This window comes from Triticum dicoccoides, chromosome 5A (genome assembly GCF_002162155.2).
Source record: "Triticum dicoccoides isolate Atlit2015 ecotype Zavitan chromosome 5A, WEW_v2.0, whole genome shotgun sequence".
NCBI lineage: Eukaryota > Viridiplantae > Streptophyta > Magnoliopsida > Poales > Poaceae > Triticum > Triticum dicoccoides.
Genome location: NC_041388.1, coordinates 598,258,918 through 598,269,033, shown reverse-complemented (window position 1 = coordinate 598,269,033; position 10,116 = coordinate 598,258,918). Strand labels below are relative to the sequence as shown.

The following is a 10,116-nucleotide window of genomic DNA, read 5'->3' as shown; positions in this document are numbered from 1 at the left end:
GAGGGGGCAGGGGCGCAGTGGGGGAGGGGACGGGGCAGCGGGACGACCGCGGGGTGGCGGGACGACGTGGACCGGGCGGCGGAGGTGCGGTGGCCGGCGGTGGTTTGGGTTGGGTGCGCGCGGGAGGTCGGGGAGGCAGAGGGAGAGGAGGAGGCGGGACGACCGTTACATACTCAATTCTTTGCCGTCCGCCAGCAGACGACAACTATTTTTTGTCGTCCGCTGGCAGAAGGCAAAGAGGTGGGGCTAGTGGGCCGTTAGGATTTGGGCCTCCACTGTACCCCACCCACCTCTTTGTCGTCTGCTAGCGAACGGCAAAAAATCTTTGTCGTCAGCCAGTTCTTTGTTGTCTGTTTTTTAGAAGCAGACGACAAAGGCCTTTTTTGCCGTCCGCTAGCAGACGGCAAAGATCTGACTAATGAAAAATTCTCTGTTTCCAGTAGTGTAACCAGAGAGTCCAATTCTTCCTACGACATCCTTCTTCTATAGGCCAGACGCCATTGTAGAAGAGATTGAACACATTTTTCCACATCCGAAAGCGTCGGCGAAAATTGTCTGCGAATGAGGTATCAGGGGAAAAGTAGTCATCCATCAACATCAAATGCCCCGTGTGCCCTGTTCTGATAAAGCACTCAACGGCCCTTGATCGATCCCTTAAAATTGAGAACATGCTCTTTCGCACGCTTCGCGTCTGCAAGGGACGCATAATTCTCGTTGCCAGACGTCTCAACGTAGTTGTCGTGCAGGTACTCCAGGACCGAATCCATTGCTTCAAAGAAGGGAGAAAAACATGACGAAAAATCAACATGAGCATTCCACCAAACACTTGCAGGGCGAGGTGACGCCAACAGATGGCATCCACAGGGGCGGATGGTACCTATGTGGCAGGAGGACATGAGGTGAAATGGTGGCATAGACAAAGCGGTGTGGGACGAGGTGAAACGATGGAGGTCGTGGAGGTTTGGCAAGGTCTTGACAGACGGCCGGGGTGGTACAACGTCAGTGTCGGCCAAGGAAAAAGCATATGGAAAGCAAGAAGGAAGGGACGGAGACACGGCCTCGGGTGTGATTTTGGGTGGGTCAAGGATGTCGGAGTCCTACGTAACGGACGACTGATCTCCTGCAAAGGGCCTCTGATTTGTGTCAGGCTCGTGGGATTTTGGACAACCAAACGATTCCACAGACAATACGGCGTCGAATAGCAAACTATCGTCATATCAGCTGGGCCGCAATTGCAATTTGAACCCTGTTTGGATCCCTAAGTTAGAGTTAGTTTTAGTTAGTTGGGGCTCAAATAACCCAAACGTATCCAAACATGATGGGTTAGTTTGGGTTAATTGGATCTAACCCACCCAAAAAATTAGCCCACATTAGAGGAGCTTATTTGGGTTAGTTCTCCTGGACCCACTAAAAATTAGTAAAAAAAGTTACCCCTCCCATTCAAACACGGTTCAAAGTAGTCAAATGATTGAGAAAGAATATTTATTATCAATCTAACCCTACCATCCAAACAGCTATTTGGTTAGAGTTAGTTTAGGGTTAGTCAAAGTTTAAAATCGCGGGCGAAATCTAAGCGATCGCGCCCTATCGCGGATCTGGAACCACCCCGTGATTTGTTGCCTTCCCAAAATCGCGGAGATCGCGTCGCTATCACGGGCGATTGCGTCGTTTCTTCCTTAACTGTCATGGCAAAAATTCTGGCCGTGATTCGCTCTCGCCCACGATCTTAAACTTTGGGGTAATAGTTAAAATCTAACTCTAACCTCTAACCTCTAACTGAGTTAGAGTATCCAAACAGGGCCGAAGGCTGGCGCGGCTAAACTAAGTGGGCAATCCACGTGAAAAGCACAGCTGCCCTAGAAAGAGATGCGACGTGGTCTTCCTCTTTGAATTTCAATTCAAAAGGAAGGATCCGGTTGTCCCTTCCACGCAGCCGCTGCGCGTTGATGTGAAGGCACTCACAGTACTTGGGCACGCACCCACTGACACTGACGCTGGTTTATTGACATCTAACCCCCCAAACGAAGCGAAGGACGGCCATTCTGCAAGGACGACGACACCGTTATACCGCTTACCACGGAGCTGCTCCTCATCACGTCTCCTTAACGCAATTCCGACAGTCAGATTTGAATCCGTGCACGCTACGAGTGCAGAGCTAGGCGAAATGTGGACACGCCTCACGTGCCCGTCATTCCCCACCCTGCAACAGCAGGACACCCCTCACGTGCATATCATACGAGAAATAAGAAAGTTTGGCGCCTAGTGCGCCTTTTGTTGTTCAAAAAAATACGAGAAAAGCTACGGCGTCCACATTTTATAATAATATATAATAATACAGCTATACGAGACACATACACGCGAATACGTATAGTACCAAAGTACTCCAGTGTACAGTACCGTAGGAGTAGAGCATGCAGTGCAGGAGGCCATGCCTGGCACTGTAGAAAGCAGACACGGGCACACGCGGATTTAAATGGCGGCACTGTGCAGGCTGGGCGAGGCCGACCACAAGGCATTGGTGAGCGCAGTATCAGCAGCAGTGCTACTCATACATACGTGGGTATGGCCACCGCGGCGTCGCAGTCCAACAGAAGAGAGGGCAGGCAGGCAGGAAGGATCCCCCTGTTTATGGCGCGTCCCGATCCCCGGCGGGGCCCGCCCAGCAGTGTCTGAGTCAAGCGTCCGCGCGAGCGAGCGGGTATGTCTGCGGCTGTATTGATATCCACTCCTATAATCTGGCGCTGGCGGGGCAGGGGCAGGGGCAGGGGCAGGGTGGCACTCCACTCCACTCCACTGCCGCGCGCTGCCTGTGAATGATGAAAGCAACCCACGCTTTCGGTTCGGAACCCCGGCGGGGCCCGCCCCAGATGCTCTCCCTCGCTCCCCGCGTCGCATTGCGCGGCGCCATGGGATTCGGGTTTGTCCTCGTGCTTGGGGTTGGGCCATGGGACAGAGAGAGAACTGAGCACTAAAGATACTCTCCTTTTTTGCTCAAACTAAAGTGGCAATGTTTCATCGCACAAGTACGTACACTAAATAAATAGCGGCAATATCATCTGGCACTGTAATATCATGTGCCTAAGAACAAGTACAATAAAGTGACATGGCAGGCTATAAAAACTAAAATATTATATCTTTACTTAGTTGGAGGAGAGGAGGAAAGCGGGATGTATAATAAGAGCCACTTGTAACACAAGACATAAGACATTTTGTGAGATTGTAAATGTGGGCCAGCTGTCAGTAAATCTCCGCTCCTAAATACAAAATGTTTTGGCAGTTTAATTTAAACTATCAAATCATCTTATATTTAGGAACTTATATTTAGGAAAAGAGGGAATAAGTACATATTTAAAGTTTACTATTGTACAAGCCGACTACTCCCTCCGTCTGAAAAGAGTATAAAAGCGTTTTTGACACTATAAACACTCTAATATTATGGGACAGAGGGAGTATTATGTTGGCTCTAAATGACATGACAATTCCTTATAGTCGACTGTTGGTTGTATTATTAACCATGCTCTTATTGCGGTTTTCTTTTACAGACATGCTCTTATTGTGTTGGCAGATGCTAGCATACCACATGGTGGTGTTTAAAAGCGCAAAAAATAAATAAATAGGCAGTGTTTGCACAGCAACCAGGTCCAGGTGCGCCCATAAAAACAAGCATCCAGGACTTTACTTCAGGCAGCAAGAGCCATGAAAATATTGATATCGGCCGTGTACTCAATGCAGGCAACCACATTATCGTGCAGGTGCAGCCCCACCACATCAGCTCCAGCCTCCGAACCCATCAAACCCATCAGCGCCACGGCGACAATTCGATCTCGCTGCCCACAACACATGAGCGAGCTAACACTAATCACATTTCATGTAAAAAAAGAAAAACATCTCCTAGCATAACGTACTGAAGAAAAAAGGACAAACAAACCAGAATCCTCATCTATACCCCTTCAAAGATGAACAAGTTTACGCACCAATGTCTCATCATCAACTACTTCGTCTAAGAATGTATCGATAAATTGTACCCCAACGAATTTCTACCCAAAAGAGCACGGGAGGCCGTCCAAATTGGCCAACCAAGTATGTACACTTTTACACCCAGTCCAGCTACAACACATTTCAGGGTGATCGCCGACTCACCGCAATTGCGCCACCAATGCTTGTTCAGGATGCGGCGGCGATGGTGATACCCGACGGGCATCTCGTCCTGCAACACCGCCTCGTCGTTCTTCCCCACCCGATCATGCCAATGTTGCTTTCACCTTCTATGCCCGCGGCGTCAGGTTTCGCGGGCGGGCTCACCTGGACCTCTTCTTCTTCTACGCTGACCTGGACCTCCTCTTCTACGGCGTCCAGCACCCTTTTCTTGGGTTTCTTGTTACCCCTCGTACGCCTTCGCCTAGTTAAGCTCGACTCCCAGGATCCACCAGTCGTCTGAACCAGCCCCTCCAGGAGCTGAATGTCTTCGATGATCTCAGGCCGGCACAGCGACGAGATGCTAGGCAGGATGTCTTTCTGGAAGTCACGCTTCTGCCGACGCTTCCTTTGCTGGCCTCTCTTCGGCTTCATCAGGAGGTTCACCGGTGAGACAGTATGCTCATCACTTGTTGTTATCGCGGGCGCCGGTGGCCTGCTGCACAACTCATCAGTCTTGATGTCTTCAAGCTTCAGTGTCAGCGATTCGAATGAATCTGGATCATCATCACTGGAATTATTGGCACAGCCTTGGACCTCCCCTTGCCCGGCATGGTAGTCGGTGCTTGATATGGCGATCTCTGCAAACCACTGCAACATATCATCAGGTGTCTCTGCAGTGGCTGGCACATCCCTCGACAACGCAAGAATGCTCTCTGCTGCAGCTGTAGCAGCATCATCATCTTCGCAAGCTGGCACTTCTAAATCAATCAGAAACTTAGGCTTTGCATGGTTGTTCTGTAAGGATGTCACATGGCAATCACTTGACACTACAGATGACTCTGAGTTATCTTCATTTGGTGCATCTTCATTCAGATCAATAAAATTCCAGACGGCAGCACCACTCTTATTGGTGACACCCTCAGCAGCTTGCCCATCTCTAGGCATGGGTTTCTGGCATGAAAGGGGTAAACATGCAGCACTCTCTTGAGTTCTAGCGCCGATCTTGTCACAAGACCCATCCTTCTTAGTTCCACAACCTACAGACGTCGAAGCAGAATCTGGCAAATTGCATAGAGCGAGAGCTGCTCCCGTTATATCTTCATTAATGTTAATCAGCGCTGCAGTCCCATAAGAATGTTCAGACACCTTCCTTGGCTCCTCCAAACCTGTGGAATCAGCACATGAAGCTTTCTTACTGAGCCAAGAAATCCCAGATACTGATCCCTCAACTTTGATATGCTGTAAACCACCTACACACACCCCTTCTTGCTCTACAACGATATCTTCTTGACCATCAGACAATGCTTCATTCAAATTAAAGTTCTTTCTGCCCTTGCCATTTGCAAAATCAGGATCTTCATGACAGTGCCGTGTTGGGTGTCCAAACATCAGCTTGTTGTTTTGCTCCAAGTCACTTGGAATTCTTGTCTGATGCCGTGGTTGTGATGCAGACAATGAATCAAGTGGAACGTCAGAATAGCTGCCATCTGAGTTATTGATTTTTTTCAGATTACATGATGAGGTTCCAATGCTTTGGTTCGCAGCAGTGAAGCATGCATATGAATTGACAGTTGAAGATCCATTGAAACTTGGAAATGACTGGACATCAGCACTGATGTTATAGCTCCTTGGGTCTACTATGCAAGAACCAACACGAGAGGCGGCAGAAGGTTGGTCCATGTGCAGAGAAGTGACTGGAGCAACAAGTGTGCTACTTGTATAGCGTAGATGGTCATGTCCAGGAAGATTATTGATAGCATAGGCTTCCAAAGGACTTCCTGAAAACCATCCGGGTGAACTATTCGGACATTGGTAAATAAACTTGTTACTGCTTGCAGATCCCCTGTCAGCAGCACTGAACATTTTTTGTGGATCCATGCCACTGCATCTGGGTGCAAGAAAACCTGTGCTGCTGGCACGTTTCCCTGAAGAATTGGAACAAAATAGAATGATTATTACAATGGATCAAGTCAACTGTAAGTACCTAGCAATAAAATAGAATGCAGCACAATATAAACAGTATGGTACACCCACCACCCAGAAAAGACATAAACTGCACTTAAACACATAACACACACATCAGTACTTCACTTTAGATTATTACAGACCAACAGATTGATTCTGTACAATAGTTACAAAACTAATCTGCAACAAAACATAAACCAAGATTATAATGGTACGTCACGCCTTACAGGACACAACACTTATCCATTGGTAACCCCCCACCCACACACACACAAACTCAAAGGCTATGAAAGGGTTCGTGGCTTCACACCACAATTAAGTGCAGCACCAAAAAAAGAAAGAGAATTCAAAAGAATGCGCGGGAAACCTGATGGTCAAACATGCATAGTTAAGTAAATGTAGTTCTGCATGTAACAAATAAAATTAGCACGCACTATTGGGCTAGTTCAAATATATTATCAACTATAGTTAGTATGAATATTGTAAATTCACTTCACCCTACAGGCCTACATGTTATGTTACGTGGCAGCCCCATTTCTTTCAAATTTTCAGCGAACCCGTACCCATAGTGTTGAGTTGATTTGTGGTCCACTAATATGGTAAATATGCCAAGATATTCACAATGCAAATATAGAAAGAACTAGCATAACCAGAAAAAAAAAATACTAAAGCACAATGGAGCTAACTGTTTACCTTTGTCGATCAGTGGTTTCTCCTCCTGTTTTATCCTGGAACTTGCATCAAAGAAATTAGAGCTTGTGGCTTCATGAATACGCTTGTCCTTGGAATATTCTTTATTGAAACTGCAGTTAGTTGTGCTTGATCTCCATGGAGACTGCTGCCAAGAGTTCTCCAGGGCATATGAAGGACCTCCCGATACTGTCCCATTTGTTCTGGCCATATATGGGCCCAGAGTTGGCTTATTCAGGTCAGCAACATTGTGATTGTGGCCTACAAGATTACCTGTACTCGGCGGAAAGGAGGTTGCACTATTATGACCGAACCTCCCCAAGCCTTCCGCCCTAGCTAATGCGACACCGGCATCATTCGGATGTTTTGTATCCGATGATACACCAAGGAAATCTATAGGCTTACTGTCCGATGCATGGTCATCTTCAAAACAATGATCAGCTCGGAGCTCAAGGTCAAACCTGCCTTGTTTGGTGGGTAGAGCAGCATCACTTGAGGGAAATCCATTTGGCGAGGACTGGACACTGCCCTCCCTGGGGAACTTGGACGACTGGCTTTTCTCATTGTTCACAGCAGCAGCACCAATCATGTTTGCACCATGCAGTGGAATTTGTGACGGTGAATCTCTGTGCGATGCATCTTCCAGTGTTGAGCATGCATGCATTTCTCTGCTCTGATGCTGCTTCATCAGGTCTCTCTGTACTCTGTAAACCCGATGCAATTCGTACACCTGGAGACAGCAAGAGGGTTGTTGTCAAGCCAAGCCAAGAAATACAGAAGATATCAAGGCGGAACTGAAATCATCTCTAAGTGTTGCCGCATCGACGTTTACGTCATCGCGGACGCGCACCTGCTGTCTAAACACAGCTTCATGCGCCAGCATTGTGCGCCTGAACATCTCTTTATCATACTCCGAATAACCGACCGCCTCCGCCGTCACGAAGCCATTTGATGTCTCCTCCTCGTATGGAAACCTCCAGCCATTCGCGCTTGCGTGGAGATCCCCCATGGCGCAATGCCCAGGATTGTAGCCTTCAACCTCCACCTTTGCCCCCATTGCTGTTCCAACCTGCTCAACAGGACATTGAATCAAAGGTGAATTACATTACATTACACACATAAAGCAGCAGAAGAAGAAAGAAATGATAACGCCTTTGTCCAGAACCAGCGTCAGTTACGCGAAAAGACAAACACGCATTATTCATCGCTTTGACAAACAAAGAGCAGAAGAAAAGGCGATGACTGATGAGCGACCGGCCCTTTTTTCCTGGTATAAAGTGAGCAATGATGGTGGTCGAGCCTACACGCAGAGGATGACGAAAAGCTCAAGCGAACTGATCATGCAGATTTATTCGTTAGCAAGTGGTGATAATTCAGGGATAATTGGCAGATTTTAAGCGGATATTATCCCAAGAAACAAGGGAAATAATAATAATAAAGAGAAATAAAGGAGATATTATTATCCCCTGGCTGTTTGGACGTCAACTTGTAGGGAAGGGGGGAAAGAATAAAGGAGACGAGACAAGTCAACCCTCCACAGTCCAGCCATGTCGATTCTAGTACCAAATCCTAGTAGTACTACCAAGAACCGATTCATTCACGAGAAGTACTGTACAAATCATCAGCGGCAGCAGCAGACGCGGATTACGAAGAAAAAGACTAACAATACTGGACAGATGCAATCATCGCTCAACCGCTCGCCGCCGGCGTGTCCGACCGAGGAAATTTCTTCGAGACAAGAAGCAAATCGAAGGGCGACTCAATTACGAGAAGGGAGACCTTTTCTCCACGAGATTTTTACCAAAACAGGCAACGGAGGAAGCCATTAAAGACCCGGGAAATGGACGGCAAAGATGGCATCTTTCCTGCAACAACCCAAGCCGAAATTAACTCGAGACTTTACCTCGGCCTCAGAGATTCTTCCTGGCACCGAACCGCGGCAGACAGGAACCGGCGGCCCGCCGAGCTGCGAGCATGGGCCGGAGACGCGGGGAGCACGGCGGGCTCTCCTCCCACTCCCCGGACTCCCACCGCGCAAGAACCCAGGAGGAGGAGGAGGAGGAAGCGGCGAGCAATGAAGGAATTCTCCGGCGGATTCCACGGCGGAGACGCTCGGAATCGCGGCGTATCTGGGCGGGACCCGGATTGGATGGGCCAGGGAGGGAGGGAGGGAGGGAGGGAGGAGGGGGAGAAGGGTCGGAACTGGTGGGTTCTTGTCTTGGGCGAACCCCCGGACGGACGGAATGGCTGCGCTCTGCACTCCTCTCCTCTTCTTCCCCTGATATATTTGCTTTTGGATGGATCGGAATCGGATGGGCTTTGTTGTGTTCGGTCCGGTCATGTGCGCGCTGCCATGCGGGCCCGACCCCCCCTCTCTCTGGATGGATGGAAATATGGAATGGAACCACCTTCTTCTCCCCTCTAAACTAGTGCAAAGGACAGCAGATTTGTTGACATCTCGGTTGGTCTTTCTCTTTTATTCCCCCTCTCTCTCTCTCTCCTCGTGATGCTGCTTCCTTCATCCCACCTAATCTCTCTCCCTCCCTCTCTCTCCTATCAAAAATATACACTATCTTTCTCTCTCATCTCAGAAAAAGATCTCTCTGTCTCTGTCCCCCTCTCTCTCTCTCTCGCACTTGCAGTTGCAGTCGAGATGCTCCGGGCTTTTTTTCTGCCTTGCGGCAGAGGGGCGATGTCTCTTTCGGACAAGTGCTTGGGTGCGATCTCGGTTGTCAGGTTATGGAGTGCTTGTTACTCCATTAAGCATTAATTAAGAATCTCGTCTCGTCTCGTCTCGTCTCTCTAAGATAAGAAGATATGGATCGGGGCCGTGAGAGGGAGGGCGTCTGACAAGGTGGCCCACCGCACCCCGGCATGCTTCAAGTACTACTACTAGTGTCAAGTTGAATAAGTAGGACCAGCCAGGCAGTACTCCCAAAACTGCTTTGGTTTCCAGATTTATGGCACGAATCCTCGCAATTGGCCACACCACGGTGATTGATTTCTACTGTTATCTGAGTAACTATAGTGAATACTCCCACTCACTCACTCACTGCGGGCATCTACGAACAATCCCGGGATGCGACGGGACGAGTTGCTGTGGGCGCCCACGGTGGTGGAGCACGGTACGGACTACGGTATTCATTCATTGATTCGTGCACATACTTCTGGGGGTACGTACATTGGTTGTTGTGCGAGCCGAGCCGTTCCAACCGAATTGAATGTGGCCATGTACGTACTTGTGTGTGTGTGTGTGTGTGGGGGCGTGACGGGGGTGGACGTCCCGCGATCTACTGCCGGAGTCGGGACCCTTTTACTGTCAAA

General features: G+C 48.7%; 1 protein-coding gene across 1 annotated transcript; it reads right to left on the bottom strand.

The window, feature by feature from the left end:
- Window positions 1-3,917: 3,917 nt before the first annotated feature.
- On the bottom strand, window positions 3,918-9,156 carry LOC119303214. Its single transcript, XM_037580318.1, has 4 exons — window positions 8,696-9,156; window positions 7,643-7,861; window positions 6,796-7,522; window positions 3,918-6,062 (listed from the first exon to the last, which is right to left on the bottom strand). Exons 1-4 carry the CDS (start codon window positions 9,131-9,133, stop codon window positions 4,165-4,167), a joined length of 3,282 nt encoding a protein of 1,093 aa, XP_037436215.1. The 5' UTR covers window positions 9,134-9,156; the 3' UTR covers window positions 3,918-4,164.
- Between the last annotated feature and the right edge of the window lie 960 nt (window positions 9,157-10,116).

What these genes read in the sequence shown, in the direction of transcription:
- LOC119303214 (XM_037580318.1), bottom strand. Translation starts at nt 9,133, where the DNA reads ATGACCGGACCGAACACAACAAAGCCCATCCGATTCCGATCCATCCAA. An exon ending in GAAGAATCTCTGAGGCCGAG is followed by an intron (nt 7,862 to 8,695) that starts GTAAAGTCTCGA and finishes CCTGTTGAGCAG; the next exon opens with GTTGGAACAGCAATGGGGGC. An exon ending in GAAACCACTGATCGACAAAG is followed by an intron (nt 6,063 to 6,795) that starts GTAAACAGTTAG and finishes CCAATTCTTCAG; the next exon opens with GGAAACGTGCCAGCAGCACA.